The sequence below is a fragment of the Emiliania huxleyi genome, assembly GCF_000372725.1.
Source record: "Emiliania huxleyi CCMP1516 chromosome Unknown EMIHUscaffold_19, whole genome shotgun sequence".
In the NCBI taxonomy this organism is placed as follows: Eukaryota; Haptophyta; order Isochrysidales; family Noelaerhabdaceae; genus Emiliania; species Emiliania huxleyi.
The window spans coordinates 380999-407748 of record NW_005200690.1 but is presented as its reverse complement, the minus strand read 5'-3'; the positions used below and the strand labels follow the sequence as shown (position 1 = coordinate 407748).

Below are 26750 nucleotides of genomic sequence, written 5' to 3'. Positions count from 1 at the left end.
GCCACGCCGCCTGCACTCCGTGCTGCGCCAGCGCCTCCAGGAGCGGAGCCTTTGCGCCCTGGAGACCGGAAGCGGCAGCGGCAGCCTCGACGATCGTCTCGACGGGTCGCACGTCGTGCTCAGTAGGCAGCCCCTGGAGCTGGAGCTCCGACAGGCCGCGCGTGAGCACGGCGCCGCTCGACGGGCTCACGCGTGGCGGCATATGTTTGTGTGTGTGGTCCGCATAAATGCATGCGTTCGTTACATAAAGAAAGAATTACCAGAAAGAAAGAATGTTCAAAGCCGAAAGCAGTGTGCGGCGTTCGTTACATTGTAAGCTGATAAATATCACAGGGATTTTTTAGCGCGCCTGCGGCGGCTTCTCAGGTCTCGAGAGAGAGGCCGCCGCGCGGCCCTCTGTCTCGAGAAAACAGCGGCCACCTTGCTCTCTTTCTTGGATGATTGCGCGCGTCCGTCCTATCATCCTCTCCCGCGTCCACGCACACCGAGATGCCCTCGCCCACGCACAACAGATCCCTTTACATTAACCTGGCCGACGAGAGGATCTATCGGTCGGCCTTCAACCTCACGCGACCGCTCCTGCTCCAGAGAATGCGTTACGTTGAGCACATGCTGGCTTTCCTGCAGCACGCGGAGCTGAAGACCTTCCCGCTGATGGAGCAGGTGCTGCGTGTGAGCTGCGCCCAGGAGGGCAGCTTTGTAAAGACCTTCCCGCTGATGGAGCAGGTGCTGCGTGTGAGCTGCGCCCAGGAGGGCACCTTTGTGGACTCGGGCGCAAATGAGGGCTCGTGGTCCCTCGTGGCTGCAAGTTACGGCTGCAAGGTAATCGCGGTGGAGCCGCAGCCGCACTGCACGCAGTTGCTTCAGACGGGAGTGAACGCCAATGCTGGGCTTGGCGGGCGCGTCAGAGTTGTGAATGCCTTCCTCGCTGCAACGCCAATGAGCGTAAACTTTAGTGCAGACGGCAGCTGTCGGGCGGCCCGCCAGGTGTCCGGTTGCCCAGACGCGCGCTCGGCTACATCTTGACTACACCTCAGACAGCCTCGCTGCAGGTGTTGCCGGACGGCAAGCTCGGCGCATCCATTGCACTACAAGAGAAGGGAGACCGCCACTCCAGGAAGGCGGGGCAAACGGACGGCGCAGACCGAATCGCTGTCAGGTTGGGGAGGCCCTCGCCCCAACTTGTGTGCGTGACTCCCTCCACCCCCGGCATCCACCCCATGACCTCAGGTCGGCCACTCTCACAGAGCTGCTGCCGGCGCACGACCGCGTCGCCCTCTGGCATCTCGATGTGGAGGGTGCCGAGTTGGATGTGCTTGACTCCGCTGCCGCCCTTTTTGCAGCGCGGAGAGTGGACCGAGTGATGCTCGAGTTTGTGCCTGTCCGGTGGGAGCGCTTCGGGGTCCAGCAAGAGGCTGGCCTGAAGCGCGCACGCAGGATCTTCAGTGGTTGGTCCTGCGCCCGGGTGTGCGATGGCGCACCCTACGACTTTGCCGCCCCCCCCGCGTACCCCAAACGATGCCAGCCGGATCTCTTCTGCGAGAGGGGCGCTGCCGTGCGCGTGCGCCTCGGGCTCTTACCACCGCCCTGTCGGGTCGCGTGCAACCCCGCAGGGCGCGCTTGCTCGGTGAGGTGCGCTCGGTGAGGCCCGACCCTCAAACGCGTGCGAGCGTACTCGTCCGTGTCCCGAGCCCATGTGTCCTTTGCTTCACGAATCACGCGCCCTAAGTTGGGGCCACCCACAGTTATTGTTATGGTGATATACGTCCCGGGGCAGTACGCTTGTCATCTCAGCCCGTCGGGTTCCGGAGTGGCGGGCTATCACCGCTTGCGGGTGGAGAAATTTATCCTTACGGCCTTGCCCCCCGACACACATGGGGTCACCGCACACGCGTGCTTATCATGTGCCGTATGTGCGGGCTATGAGCCACTTTCCTTCTCAGAACGGTCGCGAGTACGTGTACGAGTCACAGCTGCCACCACGGCTTGGGCGGCGACCACCATTCTTGCAGCTTTTGCAATCGACTCTTCTCCTTGCCCATCACGCGGCTGCCAATCTTGGACAGCACCCCCTCCTCCTTCTTCTGCCCGCAGACCTTGCCGCAGACCTTGCCGTACGCGCTGCTGATGGCCGGCGAAGCCTTTGCCCACATCTTGCGGAGCAGCTCTCGCGAGGCGACAAGCAGCGCGGCCACGAGGAGTGGCACGATCGTAAACTGGTCAAACTGGGCGCGTTCCGGCGTGAGCCAGCGCGCGTAGCGCGAGTCGGCCGGGACTAGGGCGAGGTAGGTGAAGCCGAGCGTGAAGAAGAAGGCTCCGAGGAGCGCAGTCGCCGCCGGTATGATCTTTGCACGCAGGTACAGCCCCAGCACGCCGCCACCGACTGCGCCGACTAGGAGGAGCTCGAGGAGGAAGAGCTTGATAATCGTGTACACATAGAAACCAGCGACACCACCGACGCAAAGGCCGAGCAGAAAGAAGGTGGTCCACGGGCTCGTGCGGACACGCAGGCCGCACGCCACGCCGACGACCAGCGGCGGCAGTGCCAGACCGGCCCCGAGACGAATCCCAGCACGGGGGTGGCTTGATCGTGTCGAGAGCGGCAACGTCCCCGACATAGCTGCCCGCTTACCACGTAGAGTGTTTTCGAAGGCCTGTTTGACCATGGTTTGAGCCTTAATTATTAATTCGTGTTTGGGTCTCTGAGGTCGATACTAGCGTCTATACGACTTGCCACAAGCATGCTTTACAAAACAGTCCTGCGGAGCGGGACTCGCAGAACGGTGCGCCGCCTGCGCGCGCTGTGAACAGCGCCGTGCGGTCTTACACTGTTGCAACGTCGTCAAACACGTATAGCGAAAGAGAGACCGTAATATGGAAACAGCTCTCTAACAGAGCTGTCTGCTCTCGCCCAAGGCTCTCGGTCTCTCTCCCCCGCCCCCCCTCCACCCCCCGCACCCCCCGCAGGAGCCCGTTGAGGCGTGGGGTGCCTCGCCACAGTGTCGCAAAAGCCCCAAGTAGCTAGAACTCTCTCTCTCTCTCTCTCTTGACCTCTCTCTCCTGGGGTCTCTTAACTATCTCGCTCTCCCCGCCCCCCCCCCCCCCCCCTGGGCCCTTTGCCCTTTGGGCTTTTTCCGCACCCACTCACGGGTTTTGTTGGCCCCCCCCCCCCCCCCCCCCCGCAGGTGCGCCAACACCTTTGCATATACGCCTACGAGCTCGCCCCTCCGTGAAACTAACTCTGAACAAAGTTGGAGTCGCCTCAGGGACGGACGATATCGTCCGTCCCTGAGGCAAAGTTGTTGCTGTGCAGTGTCGCAAAAGCCCAAGGAAGCAGAACTAAGTTCCGTATTCGAATCTCGGCCCAAAAAAAAGCATGCATGTGGCTCCGCAGGTCGATACTAGCACTCAGGTCTCAGCGCAGCTACGACGACAGCGAGGGCAGCCGTTGGATTTGGAACGAGTCGGCCGCCGTAATACCTCAATTGGCGAAGCTCTTGATCTCGTCTGCCTGTGTCGAGCGAAGGCTGAGCCCACACTGCAGCACCGCTAGGTTCTTCAGCATCACCTCGCTCGATCGCCTCCTCCCTCTGAGTCTGACATGATCTCGACGAGACATGATTTCGAGCCGGCGAGCGGCTTTGGCGGGACCGTGTAGGACGGGTTGATGATCTGTGGACTGTCGCGCACTGCCTGAAGCGCCAGTTCTTCGCTCGGCCTTTAGCTCTGTCCACAGCGCGGCAAACTTGGCTGGCGGGTACCGCTTCCGGAAGGCTGCGGCAACGACCTCCTCCACTTCCAGCGGCAGCGAACGAGCGAGCACGACGCCACCGCGGAACGGAAGCGGGACGGAAGCGACGGCCGCACACGACGCGCGTGGAGCTGGTTGGAAAGCGAAAGAAAGAAGCCTAGCAGGATGAGAAAACGCAGCCCGAACCTGCCCTTGTCGTGCATTTGTGCTGTGAGAGAGGCCCCGGCCTACGGCAGCTGCTCTCGAGGTCGACGAGCAGCGAGGAGCGGTTGCGGCTCTAGCAGACAGACGAAAATGCGCTCGGTAGCGCTGCGCCGTCTCCGGGCTCGAGTTCGTCCGACCGCTCGTCACGTCCACCTCCCGGCATCCTCGTCGCGTGCGCGGTGTGCAGAGGCGGAGGAGGCCAGGGCGCGGTGTGGAGAGGCGGCGGAGGAGGACAGGCTGAGGAACGAGCGCGCGCGTGCCGCGGCTGCCCTTCGCGAGGAGCAACGATCTCGTGTCCTCGCGGCGCTTGCGAGCGGCCCGCGGCTCGTGGTCGACCTCGCTCCCGCGTACACCGCCCTCATGTCCGCGCGGCACCGCCGCTCGCTCTCGCAGCAGCTCGGCCGATGTTGGGCCCTCAATCGGCGGGCGCCGGCGCCGTTTGCGATGCACCTCGCCTCGCTGCGGACGTGCCCGGCGGAGTGCTTACCGGCCGGCGGCGAGCACGAGCGGTGGCTGGTGGGGCGGCTCGACGGCGAAGTGAGCGACCACTTTGGGAGAGAAGGCAAGCTGCTGCTCGAGGCGCGTGCGCGTGGGCGTGTGAACAGCGCCTCTTTCAGAGCCGCAGCCGTGGACAGGCGCGCCGCGACTCGAGTGGTTGCGGAGGTGGCCGGCGCCTCTTCACCCCGCCGCTGTGTGCAGGCATCGCCTCTCGCCGGAGGCAAAGAAATCAGACGCCGAAGAGAAAAAGAAGACCGCCGCTGTGAGCAGGCATCGTCTATCTCTCCCCGGACGCGGAGGAGGTGCTGGAGGTGCCGTGGGATTCGGAGAGCGCCAGAGTCGGACCGCTCCACACCGACCACACAACACACCGGAGCGGCACACTCCACCACAGACCACCCAAGATCAGACTCTCCCCAGGCGCCGCTCGAGGCGGAGAAGACGTACGTGATCGGCGGTCTCGTGGACGGGACTGTGGTCAAGCACGCCTCGATAGACGGACAGATACACGCCACAGCCACACACACACACACACACACACACACACACACACACACACACACACACACACACACACACACACACACACACACACACACACACACACCTCACGCGCGCACGCACGCACGCACGCACACAGACGAAAGAGAGTCAGACCAACGACTGGGACAGCACAAGACGCCCCGCCGACCGGGCTGCCACACATCCGCAGCGTGGCGAAGCCTCGCCGGGGAGGCAGCGGTGCTGTGAGTGTGAACAGCGCCTCTTCACACCTGCTCGTGTTGTGAACAGGCACGCCTCGCTCCGCCGCGCCGCCGCGCTCGGCGTCGCGGCGGCGCGGATACCGCTCGCAGAGCACGCCGCGCTGGGTCGCTCTAGCTAGATGCGGATCCGTGTGATTTCCTCGAGTACGGCACTGGAACAGCGGCACGTCTCTCAGCTGCATTCAGCTGCATTCAGCTGTGTTCAGCTATCTTCAGCCGTGTTCACTGCCATTGGTGCGTGCATGGCGCAGGCCGCTCTTCCCAGCCGGTGGACCGTGCGGGCGTGCTCACGCTGCCCGCAGCGGTGGACGTGCTGCTTCGCGTGCACGCGGGCGCCAGCTGGAGTCAGGCCATGCGCGCGGCGCTGCCGCCTCGTTTCTTCCTCTCGGCGGAGGAGGAGGCGGAGGCCCGAGCCAAGAGGCGAAGAGCCAAAGAACAAAGCCGAAGGACTATGTGAGATGCTGTGCGCCAGCTGTTCCCCGGAGATCGCCGCACAGAGCCATCGCCTCCGTCTCGTTCGGCTTGGCGTGCAATGCGCCGCGGCCTTTCAATGAATCGTAAATAGCAAAAACAGCAAACTCGCATATGTCTAGTGACTAGTCGAGCCCCGCCCACACGGCGCGCACGGCACTGTTTCGGGCCGGCCCCCTGGGGCAGGGGCGCCCACGCCCACGCTAGGGAAGCGCGGCGCCGCTAGCGCCACGCGCCACGCGCGCGCCCCAGGGCCCAGGCACGCCGAGCCGGGCCCGGTTTCTTTTCCTCCCCTGACGATTAGTGAGGAGGTGGTGTTGCACAGCATGGAGCTCGGCGAGCGTTTAGCGAGCCCCTCAGCTAGTAAAAATATTACTCTCGTGAGGCTGTGAAAGCACGCCCAACCTAGCGGATTTGTTCACAGCTCAGAGAGTAAGTTGCGGGTGATGGTCATTTGGCGTGTATCGCGTGCCTTGCGGGGGGGGCGCGGAAAAGGAACCTCTTAGCGCCATCGCCACGGTGCTGCATGCAGCGCCGGGCGACGACGGCTTACCGCCTCCCGGTCCCCTCTTGGCGCTGGCTTGATGCGCTCGTTTGTGTGACATCCTTCTGCGCTCTCCATTGGGGGGACTGGTTTTTGGGGCTTGCCCCCCCCCTTCTTCTCATCGTTACCACCCAAGACTGCATCCAGACGCCTCTAGAATTTAAACGCCTCTAGAAGGAAATGGAGTCACGCACTTGGTCTCGGCTTGTAGACAGCAAGCGGCGCGAGAACCCTTCTCCGGCCGCAGCACAGCGCTACCGCGAGTACTTGCTCTGGACGGAGACGAGGCCGGTGCAGTTTGGCGACGAGCCGCCAAACGACACGTACGAGATCTTCATGAAGGAGCGCCGGCGCTCGAAGGAGAAGGCGCGGCTGCAAGGTGTGGCACGCAAGCGGCAGGCGGAGAGACAACTGCAGCGTCAAACGGTCGTGTCGGACGCCGCCCTAGCTTCGCCCGCTGCGCAACCCGCAGCAAAGCGGCCCCGCGGCCGCCCAGCCGACCCCAACACGGAGCAGCGACGTCGCGATCGCCGGGAGCTGCAGCGCGAGAAGTCGCTCGCTCAGCAGCACCGTCGCGACGCTCGGGATGCAGCGAGAGCGGGGCAGCAGGTACGGAGCACGCTGCAGTTCATGGAGCTAAACCTCACACGTGCAAAGGCGGCGGGCTTCAATCCGTGGGGGGCGCTTCCTGACGATTCCACGCACGTGCAAGCATATGCATTTTGGCGCAGCAAGGCTTTGGGAGCGCAGGTTGACGCGAACCGGATGCGGCGCATGCCCGAGGCAGACGCTCTTGCAGCTACAGCTTTCGCGCGGACATTGACAGCCCGGGCTGCGAAAGCTGGATGGGCGGCGGCGGCCGAGCGGGCCACCACGGCTGATGCGATCGGAGAGGCACGCGCGGCCTCAGCTGCGGCGGCAGCGCATGCTCGGTATGCAGACGCTGTGGCAGTCGCGGCAGCCGGCGCACAGAGTGTTGCCTCGAAGCAGCGCCGCCGGCGCGAGAGTGGTAGCCTCTCGGCGCTGCTGCAGCCGTCGCAGCCGTGGGTGTCCGCGGCGTTCGCGGCCGTCAGCGCACCGCTGCCCGAGTGTGGCTTGGACGCAGATGGCGCCGCGCCGCCAGCGCTGCTGCCGCCGCCGCCGCCGCCGGGCCAGCCTGCGCTGACCGACGCGGTGGTGCCGCGCGTGTGGTCAACGGAGGGGCAATGCGAGGGGATGACGCGCCAGAGCGGCGGGACAGAGCGATGCCGGGTGCATCGCAATAGCCCGTACGCAGTCGCGGCACCGCTGCGCCGCGGCGAGCGGTACTGCGGCCACCATCACCCCGACAAGTTCACCGGGGTGCAGTGCGCAGGGCAGCGCAAGCACGGCAAGGGCCGATGCCGAGTGTGGAGCGGTTGCTGCTATGCCGATGCCGCCCCGCTCCGTCGCGGCAGCCCCTACTGCCACCACCACCGCGTGCGCTGCGTGGGGCTGACGCAGTCCGGCGCGCGCTGCACCGTGACGAGCTCCTCCGAGAACGTGCACGCGCAGCCGCTGCGCGACGGCGAGCTGCACTGCGCACACCATCAGCCCGCGGCGCCATCGTCGCTTGCTCCATCGGCGCCCTGTCCACGCGCCGCGGTCAGCGATCGGGCCATCGTGCTCGGTAGCGGCGAAGATTTCGAGGGCCCGGACGGGCCGCTGCCGCCATCCATCGCGATCGTTGAAAGCGAGGCCAGGCTAGAGCAGGGCAACTGCCTTACGCAGCTACTCCGACGCTTCCCTGCACTTCACTACACCTCGATCAAGTACAGTGACCCCACACTCCCCCACTTGTGGGTGCTCCCGCTCGAGGGGCAAACGGCACAAACGGGCCGGCTCGCGGACTTCATGGTGAGCTTAGGGCTCACTGTGAGAGAGCAAGACCTTGACTACGAGAGCTCCGATGACGATGCAGCCAGCGATGTCGACAGCGCGCGTTGCGATGAGCCGCTGGACCCTGACGTAGAGGCGGAGTTGCCCGATTATTTTTAATAGGCATTGCGGCTAGAATGAATATTCGGTCGCGCCAAACGGGCTTCTTGGGTGGAAAGAAATGGCCGCTGATGCCCGGGAGGGGGCCGGTTACTCAAGACGGTCTGGACCGCCAACTGGCGGCTCTTTGTGACATGGTTCGAGAGCGCAGAAATTCACCGTGTTGGACGTGGTCATCTGGACGGTTGAGCACGTGCTGTCTCCGTTTCAAGAGCCACCGATCTTCGTCCAGAGGGCACGTTACGAGCAGCAGCGGGAGCGTGAGCAGCAGCAGCGGCGGGAGAAGGCGGCGGCAGAGGCGGCAGAGCGCGATCGTCAGAGACGTGAGCGGCGGGAGAAGGCGGCGGCAGAGGCGGCAGAGCGCGAGCGTCAGAAACGCGAGCGGCGGCGGCGGAGGAAGGCGGCGGAGCCGCCGAGGCGGCCGACCGGAGGAGGTGAAATGGCGGCGGTGGCAGAGGAGGAGCTGTTGAGTGAGGCGGCGAGGGCAGCTGCAGGTGGGGCTGTGGCGAGGGCGGCGGAGGAGGCGGAGGCATGTGAGGTGGAAGAGAGAGAGGTGGTAGCGGCACGGGAGTCGGCAGTGCGAGCGGCGGCGGCGGCGGAGGCGGAGCGGGCGGCGGAGGCCGCGGCCGCCGCCACTGCCGCGGCGGCCGAGATGCGAAAGCATGGCTCGGCGGTTGCGGAGGCGAGCGCGCTGCGCGCGCTGCAGGCGCTCACGAGCAGCACCTCGCTCGAGGAGCGGCGCGCGGCGGCGGCGGCGGCGTCGCACGCGGCGGTCCTGCCTGCCCTCGTGGGGGAGATTGAAAAGGCGGAGCGAGCCGCGGCCGAGGCGACCGACCGGTTCGTCTCGACCGAGGAGCCGGTCATGAATACTCCGACCGATGGCGCGGAGGAGCAGGCGGCGGCGGCGGCGGTTGCGGCAGAGGCCCCTCCCTCTTCTCGCCCGCCAAGGTCCGCCACGGCGGCCGCGGCGGCCGACGCGGGAGCACCGGCCCCCACGCACGGCGCGCCCCCGCCGCCCCACGCCCTCGTCTCGCTCGCAGACGCTAGCTTCGACACGGGCCGGCCGCCGGAGTCCACGATGGGCGGCGAGACGACGTGCATAATTTGCTTCACCGACCCGAAGTCTCACATAGCGACGCCGTGTGGCCATGTGTGCGCTTGCGGCCGGTGCTCCGCAAAGATGGAGCGGTGTCCTGTCTGTCGCGCGCCAGTCGAGAGGTGGTTCCAGGTGCATGTGGCGTGAGAGGGTGTACCTGTACGTATTTCGATGCGGTGGAGCATAAAAACAAAAAAACTTGAATTCCAAAACCCGGACGTGCCTCCACCGGCACGCCGCTTCCGACAGGGTGATGCTGATGGAAGGTTCGACGCTGGACGCACCCGCCACCCCCCCGGTGCGGCCCGGACTGGGCGGAGAGATCCCAGGGTAAGAGAGAGAGACTGAGAGAGATTGATGATTGTTTTGTTTTGTTGTTAACACGTATAGCTGGGGTTGGCCGGTTGCAAGGCCCATGTAACGATGTGAGTTCTTCGTTGTGCGGCCATGTGAGTGTACACACAGTCCTGAGAGACAAACACTCATGGCGCCTAAAATGATTTCTTTTCCTCCTCTGGCCGAGTCGGCGAGGGTCGCACCCAGCTGGTCGATCTGCTGCCGTGCCACGCTGCCAAAATGAGCGCGCGCGACCCACCACCTCGCGTTCTTCTCGGCGTCATGTCCAACCCTGTCAAGCCCGCAATGCGCGCCCAGCAGCGCAAGTGGGCCGGCCACTTCCAGCACGCAGCCAACGTGGACGTGCGGTTTGTTCTGGGCACCACCTTTTTCAACAACACGCAGCGGCCTCCGCCCGAGTGGGACGAGCTCAAGGCGGAGGAGAAGGAGCACAAGGACATCATCTTTGTCGAGGGCCGCGAGAAGCTGCCGCACGTCGGCGTCGTCACGGAGAAGAGCGCGTCGTTCTGGCTCTCGCGCGGCGCCGAGTCGCCGGGGTACGAGTGGTACTGCAAGTGCGATGACGACACGCTCGTCCACCTCTCGCGCCTCGGCGAGACCCTCGCCAACGTGACCCGATCGCTCGGCCGCACAGCCCACGTCTACTTTGGCCACCTCAAGTGGCGCGGCTGGGAGGCGGGCCACCGCTTCCAGGCGTGCGGCGGCGGGTGGGGCGACTCGGCCAAGACGCTGAGCGATATCCTCGGCGGCGGAGGCATGCCCGACGGATCGCGCTATCCCCCCTGCCCGCACGCCGCGGGTCCGGTGCCCTACATGAGCGGAGGCATGGCCTGCGCGACTAGAAGCGGAAGACGCGCTCTTGTCTCCCAACCAGCGCTCGAGAGGACGCGGACTCCGCTGCATTCGGTATTCCGCTGTATCCAGCGCATTCGCACCCCTCGTACTCACGCGCTGCTCTGCTGCACGATACCGCACACGCAGGTCTGCATGTCGCGGCCCCTCGCCGTGGCGATGGCGGCCGACGCCGCCTTCCGAGACTTCTACGAGACCGCGCGCAAGCGGAACGACCGCGGAGTCGCGTGCAAGCGTCCGGAGCGGTGCGCCGCGCAGCCGTACGCCAGCCACATGTGGCACCACGAGGACGCGGAGGAGATGAAGCCTTCCCCGAACCTTCCCAGAGCCTCCCCTGAGCCTTCCCTGAGCCTTCCCTGTAGGACGCGGGCGTGGGATTCAACGTGTTTCGTGCGGCGCCGACGCAGCAGCGCCAGGTGCACGTCGTGCCGGTGGCGGGACATGTCCAGGACACCTCCACGACATGTCTGAGACACGTCCCATAGGTGCACATTGTGCCGGTGCCGGGACACTACAACGACCCTTACATCATCGAGCGCACTCGCTGGACGGAGTCCGTCGCCTCCCTCTCTGCCGAGGACGAGTACTGGTCCAGGCGCGAGATCGAGCCGAGATCGAGCCGAGATCGAGCCGAGATCGAGCCGAGAGATGAGGACGAGTACTGGTGGTCCAGGCGCGCCCTCTTTGTGCACGGCATCAAGACTCGCAAGTCGTACCAGGAGGCGGAGAGGAGGTGGAGCTCAGATCTCCCCAAATCTCCCCAAATCTCCCCAAATCTCCCCAAATCTCCCCGAATTTCCAGGGGGGAGTTTGGGGGCGGGAGGGAAAACTTGGCCTTTCATTGGGGCCCGTGGGGCCTCCCAAACCCCAACCCCCAAAAGGGGGAAAAACACCCGAAAAATCCCCGAAAACCCCCCGAAAAATTCCCAAAAAATCCCCGAAAAATCCCCAAAAGGGGGCCAAAAAATCCCCGAAAAATTCCCGAAAAATTTCCGTTTTCCCCGAAAAAGGAAACCGGCGCGGTTTTCCCCCCCCCCCCCCCCCCCTCTCCTCGCGTGTGTGGAGAAGATGACCCCCCCCCTCCCTCACCCCCCCCCCTCGCCTCCCCCTCACCAGGCAACTGGCGCGCCGCACGACTGCCGTGTGCTCACCTGCGCAACAACACGCCGGCGGCGGCGGCGGCGGCCGCGGCCCTCTTCGACGACGCCTCGCCCGCCGCCCGGGAGGCTGCCAAGGTTGGCGCCGCCATCCTGCGTCAAGAGTCAGGCGCGGGACGGTTCGTCGACCCGCGCTTCTGCGCCGTCCCGATCGGGGACGCCTTCGCGTGCTGCGGCTGGCCGTGGCAGCTGCCGCAGCTGCGCTCGCTGGTCCTGCGCGGCGTTGCGGCGTGGGCGGAGGAGCGCGGCGGCGCGTCGAGCGAGGTGATGACGCCCGAGGCGCTGCACAAGGTGATCAAGCGGCTGTACCGCGACGAGTCCAAGGGGGTGCACAACCGCAAGGGCTGCGTCGCCGACTGCTTGCGCATCGTCGTGCCGCGCGGGGTCGACTTCGAAAAGACTCTCGCCGAGATGGAGCTGAGGGGGGACGTGCGGCTCCTCTGGTCCACCCCGGATGGCAAGCGGCCGCCGGCGCGCGGGATGAGCTGGGAAGGCGTCGGGCGGGCACAGGTGGCCAGTGTCGCGCCGTGAACGCGAGTCAGGCGGACGCACTTGTACCAGGACTTGTGCGGCGGCGCTTCTCGTGCTTCTCGCCCCCGACGGCGCCGCAAAGGCTGAAAAAATCAAATGCCCTCATCACATGCGTCTCGTCTGTGTGCTGTCAAGTTGGTCGTGTGTGTGTGTGTGTGTGTGTGTGTGTGTGTGTGTGTGTGTGTGTGTGTGTGTGCGTGTGTGTGTGTGTGTGTGTAGATGTGACGTGTGACTTACACTGCAGAGGTTTTTGCATTACCAAACAATTCGCCTCTGTGCTCTGAGCCCCACGGTGGGGGAGAGCGCACAATGCGCTTATGCGTGAGCTGTGGTCTGTGGAGGGAGTCCAGACGCCGTCCATGTCCTCTCTCTACTGCGCTGATAACTTTACTCTATGCCGTACACTAGTCTCTACGGAAGTGGGCCGTCGCAAAAATAGGGGTGCGTTGTGCGCCTCGCACCTCTCTCTGAAGAGTCGGCACTGATTCCGAGTCAGCACGACGCCCGCCCATCGGCAGGGTCGTACTCCATGCATGGAACAGATCGTCATCGGCTGTGCGGCCCCGCGGCTCGGCGCCTTCAGAGAGGTAGCTGGTCCACCTCCCCCCCCGCCGCAGTGTCAACCTCCACGCCGGCCGGAGGGAGCAGCCTGCCCCAGAGCGCGCGCGGGCCGGAGGCGGTGTTGCCGCGCACCGCCCCTCGCGTGTCGGCGGAGAGGCGGAGGGCGACGTCGCTGCCGAGCTGCGTCTCGAACGCGCAGCCGGTGACCGTGATGCGGCCTCCCCGCTCCGCAAAGACCGCGGTGCGCACGTTGCGGAAGGTCGTGCCGCGAGCGAGCAGGGAGCACTCGGCGTCGCAGATCTGCACGGCCGACGACGCCGTCGAGATGGTGCAGTCGACGAGCTCGAGCCGCGCACCTGGGTGCGGCGAGGTGCACTTCTCCACACACACGAGGTGGTTGGGCGAGGGCGAGGCTCTCCTTCGCGACTGCGCGCGTGGGCGAGCGGCATGAGTGTGTCGGTGTGTGCGCGCGCGCCTCCGCGCAACACGACGCCGGCGCACGCGCGGTGCTTTGGGCGGGACGACTCGATGGAGCAGTGCTCGAGCCGCCACGTGCCGCCCAGCAGCGTCACGGCGGGGTTGTAAAAGTGCGAGAGCGCCACGCCGCGCAGCACTCCGACCCGCGAGGACGCTGCCGAGCCGCGCAGCGTGAGCGGGCCGGAGAGAGTGCTCAGACCTGCCCTCTCCGCCTCAACCTCGAGCGCATGGCACAGCTCGAGCGGGGTCGCGTGCACGCCGCAGAGCAGGCGCAGCCGGTCGCCGGGCCGGGTCAGCCGGAGGCAAGCCCAGCCCCGCCCGCGCGGCGCGGTGAGCCACGCGGAGGACCAGAGCGCCGCAATCGCGGGCCCGGCGCCCCGGTCGAGCAGCCGGCGCCACTCCGGGCACACGCACGCCGCGGAGCGCAGTGTCCACGCGTCGGTGACGAAGCTAAAGACGTGGACGAGCAGCTCGGCGCCGCCCTGCTCGAGGGCGGCGCGGCAGGCGGACGAGGAGGCGGCTTGGCCCGCGAGGGCCAGCCCGTGCACGAACGCGCGCCGCGTGCGACGCGCCGCATACGCCGCGCCGCAGAACGCCGCGGCGCGCGCCGCATCCTCGCCGCCGCCTCTCACCGTCACGAGGCGTCGGCCACGCCGGGCGGCGGCCGCGGCGGCCGCGGCGACGGAAGGCTCGCATGCGCACTCTCCCTCGCGTCGGGCGAGCGAGATGAGCGCCTCGCACTCTGCGCACACGAGCTCCGCCGCCGCGCCGCCGCCCTCGCCGCCGCCGCCCTCGCCGCCGCCGCCCTCGCCGCTCGCTTCCGCCGCCGCACACGCGCCCTGTGCGCCTGCGCCTGCCCGCTCGGCCGCGCAACGGCGGTGCACCCAGCAGCGGCACGCCACGCACTGCACCGCCTCGTCGAGCTCGCCTCCCGCCGCCGCGGCAGCAGAGTGGGCGGGCGGCGGCGCGGCCGATGCGGCGGGCGGGTCGGACGCCGGCGCCCGCTGCCCGGCCGCCTACCAACGACCCATATGACTGGTGAGCCGACGCCACCGCCCGCCGCCTGACTGGCGGCGGGGGACAGAGGCGCGCCTTGGGGGCGGGCGGCGCTTCTCGAGGCACATCCTGCAGCCGGCAGTACACGGAGCCATCCGGCGCGTGGTACGTGTTCTTGCGGTGCGGCCCGAGCTCGATCCGCCATCCGGCCGCCGCGGCGCCGTCCCACAGGCGAGAATCGGTGTGCGCGCTGTCGGCCAGCGGCAAGCAAGCGGGGAAGTGCGCCTGCGGGCTCGTCTCGCCGGCCTCGGCCGCCTCGGCTTCGCGCGAAGGTCGCCCTCGCGGGGCGGGGAGGGCGGGGAGGGCGGGGAGGGCGAGGCCCGAGCCGCAGACGTGGCAGCAGCTCTCGAGCGCCTCCTTCGCCTCTGCGAGGAGCGAGGGCGCGCCCCTCGTGCCCCTCGCCGCGCGCGGGCGGGCCGACGGCCGCGCGGCGCCGCGACCGCCTCTTGGCGCGGGCACGTCGGAGAAGGCCACCCAAGCAGGCGGAGGCGCCGGGGGCGGCGGCGAGGCGGGCAGCGCGCCGATGGCCTCGGAGAGCCGCTCCACGAGCAACGCACGCAGCTGGCCGGGCGGCGCAGCGGGCCGGCAGCCGCTCGCGACGCCGAGCCACGCCAGGTGCTTCTTGAGGTCCACCTCCATCAGCCGATCCTCTAGCACCTCCTCGAGCAGCTCGAGGAGCACCGCCCGCCGCCCCCCCCCGCCGCCCGCCCGGTCGGCAGCCTCCCTCCCCCCACTGCCGCACGCCGCCGCGTCGGCGCAGCGCGGGCACTCAAACCCAGCCGCCGGCAGCTTGCCGCGTTGCTCGAGCCCGGCGCACAAGCGGTGCAACCACACGCCGCACACGCCGCACTGGACCCCGGCATCGGCGCCGTGCCACGCCTGAGCCCCGCCGCACGCGCCGCAAGGACCCCGGGGCAGAGGAAGCGGCGAAGACGACCCGCCCGCCGCCGCCCCTCCCCCCTGCGCCGCCGCTACCGCAACCTCGCCGCCGCAGCCGGCCGCCGCCACACCCTCCGACGCGGCAGCCGCTCCGTCGCCGCCGCCGCAGCCATCTGACCGCGCGGCGGCGGCCGAGGCAAACGGCAAGGCTGCGGTGGCGGGTGCGCCGCGCGCTTGCCGGCCCTCCCCGCCCTCCCCGCCCTCCCCGCCCTCCAGGCCCTCCCCGCCCCTGTACGGCCTCGCTGGCCCCTCCTCGGCCGGCGCGGCGGCGGGCTGCGCACGGGCGGCCGGATGGGCCCAATGCTGGCGCCTGGCGAGCACCGGATGCGCAGGCAAAGGCGGGCGGGCGCCAGAGGTGGAGGGGCGGGAGTTGGGTGGTGCGGTAGCGGCGGCGGTGGCGGCGGTGGTGAAGGAGGTGTCGGAGGTGGAGGAGGAGGTGGCGGTGGAGGAGGAGGAGGAGGAGGAGGCGGCGGTGTGTGCGCCGGCGAGTCGTGTCAGGTCGTGGCTGAGTCGCGTCCTCTCATGGCAGGATCGGCAACCCTTGCGCGAGTAGCGGCACTTCGAGCAGCCGGGGGGCGGCAGGGCGCCGGCGCGGGCAGCGGCAGAGCCCGAGGCGTGCGTGGCGGGGCAGCAGGCGGAGTCCGGCCGCGGCTGCAGCGGGTCGCGCGCGTCGGGCTGCCTCCACGCCACGGGCACAGCCTCCGCTGCTGGCTCGGCGCCGCCCTCGCACGGCCTTGGAGGGAGGAGAGAGAGGCGGCAGTCAGGAGGAGAGAGAGGCGGCAACGGCGGCGGAGGAGAGAGGCGGCAGGGAGGAGCGGGAGAGAGAGAGGCGGCAGGGAGGAGCGAGAGAGAGAGGCGGCAGGGAGGAGCGAGAGAGAGAGGCGGCAGGGAGGAGGAGCGAGAGAGAGACCCCGCACCGGCAAGTGTAGTGCTCCGTCTCCTCGGCCTGCTGCCGGTCGAGCCCGGCGCACTCGCCGTGGCACCAGCGGCCGCACACGTCGCACTGGACCCACCCTCCCTCGAAGGGCACGTCGTTCCTATTCGCACAGGCCGCCCGTGGACGCTGCTCGCCCCGCGGCCCGGTCCCTCAACGGCGGCGCGTTCGTTGGCAGGTGGCGGTCAGTGCCGCACCAGCAGCCGACGAAGCTCGACGCTTCGGGCCGCACCTCGCGAGCGCGCAGGTGCAGCTCTTCGCTCGGCAGAGCCTTGCCCGCCTCCATCACAGCGACCGCGATGTACCCGTTGGCCATCCGCACGACGTAGCCACGCCGGCCAGCGTGCTCGCCGCTCTTGGTGACCACCACCTCGGAGCCGACTGCGACGCCGACACGGGCAGCTATGCTGCGCGCCGGCCGCGACGCCACGTGCGGCTCCCAGTCACCGGCCTCCCCGTCCGTCGAAAGAGGCTCGACCTCGCGTGCTCGCACATTCACCTCGCCACCCTCGTCAAGCCCAACACGCAGGTATCCGTTTCTGGAGCCGAGCACCTTACCTGCCGCACCGTGGAGCCCACCGGGTCTGGTTAGCTGGACGTATCCACCGATCGACCACGGGGGATCGCCCCGTCGCATGCACGCGTGGTGGGTGTGGTGCATGCAACGCGTTGTGGTATTTCGGTGCAGAGAAGAGAAACCGCGGAGGTGAGGGGCCTGCCCTCCACTGCGGCTGCGCGCAAGAAGCCGTCCGCCGTTTGCTTGTTCGTGACCCAGTTGGTGCGCATCAAAAACAAAAACAGGCTATCATACGCGTGGTCTTTGACCCATCCCTTTCCAGTCGAGTGGTCGAGCGGTCCGTCCACCTGACGGCCACACTCCTTCGCTTGCACCCCACGACCGCCGTCAACGCCTTGTCCAGCGTGTTTCCAAACCCGTAGAGGTGGCCCACCGACGCGAGCATAGAGCGGCCAAACTTGGTGAAAGAGAAAAAAGTTTGCAAAAAAAAGAACGCGCCCCCTTTTGGATGCTCGTGGCCATCGCCTTCGCCGCCGCCTGCGGCGTCGCCACCGGCGGGCCGCCGCCCAACGTGGCGTTCCTGTCGCACGGTGACCTTGTCGAGGATGGCGAGGCTGCTCGCGAGGCCATTCGCGCCGCCTTCACCGGCAGCGCCTCCTTTGGCCTCCTGGTGGTGCGCGGCATCCCTGGCTTTGCCGACAAGCGGCGCGCGGCCTTCAATGCGACGATGCGGCTGGCGGTGGACCCTCCGGTGCACAGCCGGCGGCTCCGGAACGCGTGGCCTGGCTTCCGCCACCCGTCCGACGTGCAGGAGCCGCTGCAGGGCGGCTTTCTGCACAACATGCTCGAGGACGTCGGGCCAGCGCGGGTGGACCCCGTGTTCGGCAAGACGCCCTGGCCCGACGCGGCGTACAGGGCGACAGTCGTGGCGGTGAACGAGCTCATCTACGACACCTCGCACCGCGTGCTGTCCGGGGTTGACCGGCTCGAGGGACCCTAGATGCGGAAGTGTCTAGGAAGTGTGTAGGAAGTGTCGACCGGCTCGAGGTTCGGAGCAGAGACCGGCACTCGAGACGACGCGTATCCAGCTGCATGCATCTGCACTCGTCTGCATCCCTCTGTGCTCGCAGCCAGCGCGACGCTCCGAGCATGCAGCACGCGACTGCTCTCGCCCCGAGACTGTCGGATGCACGAGACATGTCCGAGACACGCACGAGGCCATGACATGTCCGAGACATGTCCCGCAGGCTGGTCGGCGAGGAGGCGGAGCGGACAGGGTCTCCGGCGCCAGAGGTGCCGCTCGGGCAGCTGCTGCGGCGGCAGGACTTCCTCTACTCCCTGTTCAAGTACTTTCGCGCAGAGTTCTCCCGCGGCGACGCCACCTCTTCGAAGACAGCTCACCAAGGCATGCGGCGCCGTCACCGCGCAGCTGTTCCCATGCACAGGCGACGACCTCTTTGAAGACATCGACGGCACGCTGCCGACCTCGCTCCAGGCGGGCTCGCAGCCCGAAGACGCTGTCGCCTCCGCCAGCTTCGACTCCAACTCCAGCTTCGACTCCAACTCCAGCTTCGACTCCACCTTGCGGCCGCCCTCCCACGCCGGCACTTGTGTCGCCGCAGAGGCGGCGGAGGGCGCTGCGGGCGGCGGCGGCGGCAGCGCAGCGGAGCTGTCTTCGATGCGGACGCACTCCGCTTCGTCGCGCGGTCGCGGCGGCGGCATTTGTGCTGTCGAAAAAGCGGGAAGCGGCGGCGGCGGCGGCGCAGGCGGCGGCAGCAGCGCAGGCGGCGGCGGCAGCGCAGCGGAGCTGTCTTCGATGCGGACGCACTCCGCTTCGTCGCGCGGTCGCGGCGGCGGCATTTGTGCTGTCGAAAAAGCGGGAAGCGGCGGCGGCGGCGGCGCAGGCGGCGGCAGCAGCGCAGGCGGCGGCGGGCCGGAGTCGTTCTGGCTGCCGTGGCACATCGACCCGAACACGATCTCGACGCTGACGGGCGACAGCTACTTCGACTTCGACACGTCCGAGACCATCCGGCTCGCCGAGTACCCGGAGACGGGGCTCGGGCTGGTCGCGCTCAACGCGCTCGGCGTCGTCGTCAAGCGGACATGCCGCCGGGCCCTCGGCTCGTCCAGGACATGTCCGAGACATGTCGCGTTAGGCGACGTTGTCCACCTCTCGCGCCACATCGACGAGGACTCCCTCGTCGTCATGATGGCGGCCGGCGCGCAGGCGCGCGACACCTCGTGCAACCGCAGTTCTGACCTCAACCAGACCTCGGCTAGATCTCGGCTAGATCTCGGCTAGATCTCGGCCCCTTGGCTGAGCTCGCTCGGCCTGCACGCTAGAGATCCCCGACCCTACGATCCCCGACCCTAGCGGCGGGCCGCGTGAGCCCCGGCCCCGAACCCCAACCCCGAGCCCCCGAGCCCTAACCCGAACCCTAACGGCGAACCCAACCCCGAGCCCTAATGACGAGCCCCAACGAACGGCCGGTCGCCCAGGTGCACACCGGCGGGCTCCTTCGGGGCTGCATGCACGCTGTGCAGCGCGAGGCGGCCCCGAGGGGCGCCTCGCGGATCATGTACTACCAGGCACCGCCTCGCCGCCAGCTTCCCTGCACGCACCTCTCCGCTCCCCGCGCACCTCCTCCTCTTCCCCCCCCCTCTCCTCATCCCTCTCTCTCCTCACCCCTCTCCCACCCCACCCCACCCCACCCCTACGCACCGCCTCCCTTCCCCTCACCCCTCTCGCCTCCCCACGCGCCCCCGGCCTCGCGCGCGCTCGCGCGCGCGCGCACACACCGCCCGTCTCCCCGCCCACCGCAGGCCTGGTACGGTCCCGGCGACCACAAGTTCGCGCCGCCGCCCGGCGCGCGCCGCTCGTCGGAGACGGCGCCCCTGTCGGCGACATGTCCGGGACACGTCCGGCTCTCTCTCCCACGCCTAGGCTCGGGCTACTCGACGGCGGCGACAACGGAGGCGTCGGCGGGCGGCGGGCTCGGGAGGCGAGTGCGGTCGGTGGTCGACCCGATCGTCAACGCGGTGCACGGCCGCACGCAGCGGACAGTGCTGCTGTCCTTCCGCCGCCAGTTCCAGCGCCTCTCCGCAGGGAACGAGGCCCGGCCGCAGCCTGGCGCGGCCCCGAGGCTGGCCACGGCAACGCCGCCGTGACACGCCCCTCGACACGCTCCATAGGCCGACGGCAGCCAGGCCCGATTCGAGGCGCTCGCTGCGGCGCTTCCGCTCGCCGAGCCTCCCGCCGGCCAGCCTCCCGCCCCCCTCACCGTCGACGTGATGACCGACTTGAGCTGCCCGCTCGCCTACCTCGGCCTGAAGAGGCTCAGCGCTGCGATCGCGTCGCTCGGCCTCGACGCGACCGCGGCGCGGCCGCCTCCCCCCCTCCCACGCCGCACTGCCCCCCCCCCACCATACGCGCGTGACACGCCCGCGCGACACGCCCACGACACGCCCACGACACGCCCACGACACGCCCACGCCACACGCCCACGCCACACGCCCACGACACGCCCACGCCACACGCCCGCGCGACACGTCGATGCGACACGCCCACGACGCGTCCTCTGCAGGTGCGGCTCCGCTTCCACCCTGTCTTCGTCAACCCGCTGATGGACCCCGATGGCGAGGACATGGGGCCCTAGAAGCGGAATACGTGTTCATGTGTATCCCAGCCAGCGCTCGAGAGGAGACGCAGTCTGCTGTACTCGACCGTATTCCGCGGTATTCCTTGTACTCGCAGCCGCTCGTAGCTCACGCGGTGCTCTGAAGACGCCGCACAAGACCGTGCCTCCCGCCCTGACGTCGGTGTCTCCAGCGCGCAGGAGATGGGCGCGTACATGCTCAACCGGCGGAACCTCTCCCTCGCCGAGTACAACGACGCGGCGTACCCGCTCAACGTGGCGGCCGCCGCGCTCAACTTCAGCTACGCAAAGGGGCGGCGCGTCATCCACCCGCGCCGCGCGCACCTCGCCGTCGCCGCGGCGGCCGAGCGCGATCGGGCGCCGCTCTACGCCGCTCTGGCGCGCGCGTACTTTGAGGAGGGGGAGGACATCAGCGACGTGGCCGTGCTGCTGCGAGTGGCGGCCGCGCTCGGCGTCGAGCGCGACGAGCTGCGCCTCCGCCGAGCGATGGACGGCGAGGGCACACTAGATGGGCAGCACGCGCACTCTTCTCTATTCCGACTGGCGCTCGAGAGGGCGCGCAACCCGCTGTCTCCGGCCGTATTCAAGCCGTGCGCACGGCACTCGTAGCCCTCAACCGCACGCACTGATCGCGGTGTGTTCACGCCGCAGGGGCGGAGGGGGAGCTGTCGCGCGCCTCCCGCCGACTCGACCCTCTCGTCGACGCGGTGCCGCACTTCCTCGTCCGCGAGTCCGCCTCCGGCTCCGGCCTCGAGCTGCACGGGCCGCTTGAGGTGCGGCTAGCTGCCGCCAGACGCACGTCCCTGCACCCCTGCGCTCGAGACGACACGCTGCTCGGCGGTATCCCGTCGCCTTCCGCCCTGAGATGTGGCTGCTTCGCTTGTTCCACACCAGTGACGCGGCGCCGTGTCCTCTGACTTTGGTGTATGCGCACTCCAGATCGCCGAGTTTGCCGACGCGCTGCGCACCGTGCGCGACGCGGCGGGCACCCCGCCCCCCGCCGACGGGTTCGGCCTGCAGCAGCCGCCCGGCATGCTGCTGCCCGGCTTTGGCGGCGAGCCGACGCGCGTGCCGACGGCGGACCGGCGCGGCGGCGCGAGCATCGTCGGCCTCAGCCTGCGGGGGTGGGAGGGGCCAGGTGCGTGGCCGTACGTCGCCGGCGACTTCTCTCGCGAGGATGAGGCGGACGACGCGATCAAGTACGCCTCGCCCAGCTTTGCGTCGCACGTCGACGCCGCCGCGTCGGCAAGCCTGACGCAGGTTCACCCCGCCTACCGCACCACCCACGGGACTGAACCCGCACTGGGTTCGAGACCCTGGAGGTATGGTACGCAGGCGTACTCCGCCTACTTCGGCTCGGTGGCCGCCGGCTCGCCGCTCGCCATCCTCGACACGGCGGCGTCGTGGACAAGCCACTACCCGCCGCTGCCGGCCGGCACGCGCGTCGCCGTCCACGGGCTCAACGCGCAAGAGCTCGCGGCGAACGGCGCGGCGACGGAGGTCGCAGTCGGCGACCTGAACAAGGACCCGACGCTGCCGTACACCGACGGCGAGTTCGACGTCGTCACCAACGCGGCGAGCATCGCCTACCTCACCCGGCCGCGAGAGCTCTTTGCAGAGGTGCAGCGCGTGCTCAAGCCGGGACATGTCCAGGACACGTGCACGACAGGTCCGAGACATGTCCCATAGGTGCACCGCGTGCTCAAGCCGGGCGGCCTCGCGCTGGTCTCCTCCACCGCATCCGCCATCACTGCCTATTAGTTTAGCGAATTCATTCATTACGAATCGGGTGGCAGGTCTCCTTTTCGAACCGCGTCTTCGCCGAGAAGGCGACCGCGCTGTGGCTGAGCAAGATCGACGAGGACGTGGCGCTCTGCAGCGTCGTCCGCGCCTTCTTCGCCTTCGGCCCGGCGGGCGGCTGGCGCAACGTGAGCAGCGTCGACCTCAGCCCGCATCCGACCGAGGGCGACCCCCTCTGGATGGTCACGGCCGTCAAGGCCTAGTCTACGCGCGCATCTGCGCGCACCGCGCTCACGCCCTGGCCTCCCCTCTCGCCGGCTGTGGCCGGGAGCATGATCGAGAGGGAAAGCGAGGGGCCCGGGTGTGCGGCACGGTCTCGCCCGCGATGCTGTGGGAGCGTCAGCGCGATCGAAGTTCGGTCGCGGGCGAGCGTGTGTGTGTTCGTGTTCGTGTCGTGTGTGCCACATATGCTCATGGTTGAGCGCGTTTTAACTCCTTTCAATGTACTAGTCACAGTCAGTTCTACGAGGCGCGCGAGTGCATTCGCACCTCCTCGTCGCAGGCGCACAGGCCTTGTCTGTGGTCTCTGGACGTCTGGAGTGTGGAGTCTCTGGACCGTCTTGAGTCGCTCCAGTCGTCCAAGAGCCGCCACCGCCAGGACCGCGGGGAGCCGCATCACGTGGCGGGGCGATGGCGGGGTGCACTTCAGTCGTACACACAGACCACAGGACATACACCTTACAACGCTTAAATCAACCTCTGCCCGCCACGGGGCTTCTCGTTGGAAAACCTGCTATAACTACGAACCGGAAGAATCACTGCGATTGCGCTCTTCGCTCCGCCGCCGCCGCCACCGACGCCCTCCTCCTCCTCCCCCTCCTCCTCCTCCTGCCCCTCCTCCCCCTCCTCCCCCTCCTCCTCCCCCTCCTCTCCTCCTCCCCCTCCTCCTCCTCCCCCTCCTCCTCCTCCCCCTCCTCCTCCTGACCTCCTCCCCCCCCTCCTCCTCCCCCTCCATCTCCTCCCCCTCCCCCTCTTCCTCGCTCCTGCCGTCAGTTTCATCGACATCAATGCTCTCATCGATTTTGTTCCGCATTGCCTCCCACTCTGCTCGATGCGCCCGAGCTTTTCCTGCGTCCTGGTCCTCGACACAGTGCAGCAGCACGTATGGCCTCACCTCTCCTTCCCAAAGCTCGTCGATTGCCGCCGCCAAATCAACGCTGTCACCGCGCAGCGCATCCCCCCAAAAAGGAGATGCCCGTTTGCTCGTCGACGCCCAAGCCACCATCGGCATCGCCGTGCGCGTATGCGAGAAAATGATAACGTGCTCAGCAAAAATCGTGTTCTGTGTGTGTGTGCCCGCATATGACCAATCCATAGTGTGGGCACGCGAGACAGTGCTCAAGAAAGCGCGCACACAGCGTTCCAGCGAGAGCGGTCTCGCCTGCCACTGGCACTGCGGTCTGCGTGGATGGATCTCTCTGTCACAGCTGTGGCGGCGTGGGGCGCGTGGCGCGCGTGTGCGGCGACCTCCCCCAACAGCAGAGACAGCACTCTCTTCTCGCACTCACGTATTGCTTTAACCTCAGAATCCTAGGGGTACCCTAAGTCAAAAACATACACCAGGAGTCCGCATCGCACAGTCACTTCTACGCGGCGAGGGCGGCTGATCGCGCTTGCGACTGGTACTGCCGCCCTCATCCTTACCCTGGTCCTGCGTAGCCTCAGCGTGTCACGTACCACAAAAAGTAATATATCTTTACTTCCAACACCCGGACGTTCCCAGGGTGATGGAAGGTTCGACGCACCCCCGGACTGGGCAGAGAGATCCCAGTGCATCTGCGCTGGGCACTCCACCCCGCCCCCACTTGCGCTGACTGCACAGGATAGCGTGCCCCGACAAACGGCGACACATAGTGGGGGACACTGCGCCGGGGGGTATGCCTAACTTTGGTGCTTTGTGTGGGTCGCGTTCCCTTGGTAGCTGTGTGGCTGAAGCCCTCGTGCCGCTGGCTTGCCCCTTCCAGCGGCTGGCCCCTTGAGACTGCTGGTGCTTGGCGGTAGGAGGGGGAGGGGGAGGCCCGGTGGGAGGAGAGGGAGAGGGAGGCCCGGTGGGAGGGGAGGGAGAGGGAGGCCGCCTTGGGCTCTTCTCCTCCCCCCTCCCTGGGCTCTTCTCCTCTCCCCTCCCTGTGGCGCGGCGCGGCGCGGCGCGGCGAGGCGAGGCGGGCGGCGGCGGCGCGCGATCGTTGCTTTTGCTCGGGTGAGGCGTGGCTTGCGCGCCGCGCAAGGTGATGACGCCGCACGTTGAAAAGTCCTTGGTGAGCCACCGCGGTGGCAGCGAGCCAAGAGCAAGCCACCTGCCGCAGGACGGGTTGACCCGAAAAAAAAATTCTGTCACGTACCACAAGGTACCACAGCGCACACACATAACACATAACGAGCCCCTACGCACAGGTGTACCATTCCTTATATACAGGTTACAGCGCGCCGCACATATAGGTTCCATACTTAGAGGGCCCACAGCGTCCTAATCTAAAATCTGAGGATTAAGGATTCAGACTTCGCTTTAGTGAGGCCAAAGTGAGTTTATGGATGGGTGAGAACGGTACGGGACGCGAGGAGTCACGCGGACCGACTCGTCGGCGACTTTGCTGCACGCCGTCTCAGAATTTTTCTCAGCGTGAGCGAGACGTGGAAGAGTGCCACCGTCGGGTAGAACGGGCCGGCCCGGAGCATCGGAGTAGCCGTCGTGGTCGCGGCGAGCAGCGCCGGCCACTCCGGCGCCGCGTCGGCAACATGGGAGCATGTCCACCGCCACTTCGCGGTCACAGCGCTGTTTGTCGCCCAACCAAACGCCTAATATGTACCTCTTGCGGGCCAAAGATCGACTCGCATGTCGATTTCGACTTGACGGGCGCATGCAGGCATCACGTCTCCATGCGCCCGTCAAGTCGGAGCCAGTCTGCGGCGACCACAGCCCTCGCAGGAGGACATTAGCTTGTGAGAGTCAAGCGATGGCGCGAAATCCCACAGTCGTGGATTTTAAAACAAACAAACTCTGGATTTTGGGGCGACGCGCTGTGTGGGCCCCCAGCCAATACTTCCAAGGGTAAAGTGCGACTTGTTGCTCTAGCCTCTAGCTAGGCATGGGGCCTGCTAAGGTGAAGAAATCCGACCAGTCTGCTTGGGACCTAAATCACACAGTTTTATATAGACACGGGCCGAGTGAGTGATTCTGAGATCAGGTTGGGCGTTTCCCCTTTGGAGGCAGACATTTCAGAAAGCGAATCCCCGGCCGCATCTCCCCGCTCGAAGCGGGGAACCCGTCTCGGGCGCCCGCTGGAAGCTGGGGGCGCCCGCTCGAAGCTGGGGGCGCCCGCTCGAAGCTGTGGCGGCGCAGGCTGCCACCGCTGCCCGGGCGCGCCGAGCGGCGGCGGAGGGCCGCCCAGGCCACCACCAGTGCCTCTCCCACCGGCGGCGCGGCGGCAGCGGCGCCGACCGCCCCTCCATCAGCGGCGGCGCGAGGCTGTCGTCGGGACGCCGGCAGGTGACGCGCGAATAGGGTGCCACCGGACCGGCCGACGAGCACCCAGCGGAGCCGTCATCGTGCATGGCGAGCCGAGCACCGCCGCGTCGCTTCTCGGCGCATTGGAGAGCAGAGGAAGCTGCTGGCGTCGCGGCTGGGATCGGCAGCGGCGCCAGCAGCTTTCTCGGATCTGAAGCGACTTTGAGCGCCGATCGATCGATCTGAGGGCTGACCGATGGGTGGCGCTGGGAGGAAGACCGCGCCACCCGTCGGCCAGCCCTCAGCTCCGTGACGGCGACTCGATAGTCGTGGCCGGCGCTCGGCTGCCACTCTAAGCTGTGTCGCCAGCGCTCCTGGAACCGTGACGTCACTTCTTATGGATGCGGCACTAGGGACGCCCAATGTTTTCGTAAATATAGACGCCTCTCTCTCGCGTGTGGAAGCCACGACTGCGTAGTCGTGCTCCCCCGGAGCACGCCATAGAGCGCCGGTTGTGTACCGGGCGCACCCGCAGCCGTACACACTGCTGCCACCTGCCAGGGGGGCGCCGCAGGCGCCCCAAGCGGCGCGGAGCGCCGCCGCAGGCGGCGGACAGCAGGTGCGCAAAATTAAACGCCATTTTCGGTTCCGCAGTTTTGCCACTAACGTCGAAATCCGGTACAAATCGAGACTTACGACGAGGTTACGGAGCCGAGCCCCCCACGAAAACCACAGAGGGGCGCGCGGACAGCGCGCCGCCAGGGGCGCCGCAGGCGCCTCAAGCGGTGCGGAGCGCCGCCGCAGGCGGCGGACAGCAGGTGCGCGAAATTAAACGCCATTTTCGGTTCCGCGGTTTTGGCACTGTCTACCAACTTTGGTACAATCTACAAATCGACTTGCACTTGGTCTGAGCCCTGCGCTGCGTTTGAGCCTCCATTCTGAAAGTGTACGTAGAAGGGAAGGCAGCAGGTCCGGCTTGCGAACTCCGCTGTGCGCCGACAAGCGGTATGGCGCCGAGTAGAGGCCATTTTCCTATTAGAAAAGGCTGTCGAGAGCGCAAAATTTTCTTCGCTGCGCGCCCAACCATGGTGGGCACGCAGCGGGCGCCCGCGGCGCCAAATTTTTGA

General features: G+C 67.3%; 3 protein-coding genes across 3 annotated transcripts; 2 read left to right on the top strand and 1 right to left on the bottom strand.

Moving 5' to 3' along the window:
• Positions 1-1967: 1967 nt before the first annotated feature.
• Positions 1968-2618, bottom strand: EMIHUDRAFT_99492 (hypothetical protein; the record flags this gene model as incomplete). The annotated part of the gene is made up of 1 exon (XM_005782401.1): positions 1968-2618. One exon carries the CDS (start codon positions 2616-2618, stop codon positions 1968-1970), a length of 651 nt encoding a protein of 216 aa, XP_005782458.1.
• A 1697-nt stretch (positions 2619-4315) lies between these two features.
• EMIHUDRAFT_462910 (hypothetical protein) lies at positions 4316-12495 on the top strand (the record flags this gene model as incomplete). Its single annotated transcript, XM_005782400.1, has 12 exons — positions 4316-4538; positions 4724-4764; positions 4874-4910; positions 6444-8107; positions 8400-8571; positions 8743-9476; positions 9876-10505; positions 10683-10798; positions 10916-10969; positions 11227-11286; positions 11670-11694; positions 11780-12495. 12 exons carry the CDS (start codon positions 4316-4318, stop codon positions 12239-12241), a joined length of 4218 nt encoding a protein of 1405 aa, XP_005782457.1. The 3' UTR covers positions 12242-12495.
• Positions 12496-21413: 8918 nt separating this feature from the next.
• Positions 21414-22384, top strand: EMIHUDRAFT_63771 (hypothetical protein; the record flags this gene model as incomplete). The annotated part of the gene is made up of 4 exons (XM_005782399.1): positions 21414-21641; positions 21717-22001; positions 22071-22106; positions 22178-22384. The coding sequence occupies 4 exons, from the start codon at positions 21414-21416 to the stop codon at positions 22382-22384; spliced, it is 756 nt and encodes a 251-aa protein (XP_005782456.1).
• Positions 22385-26750: the final 4366 nt, after the last annotated feature.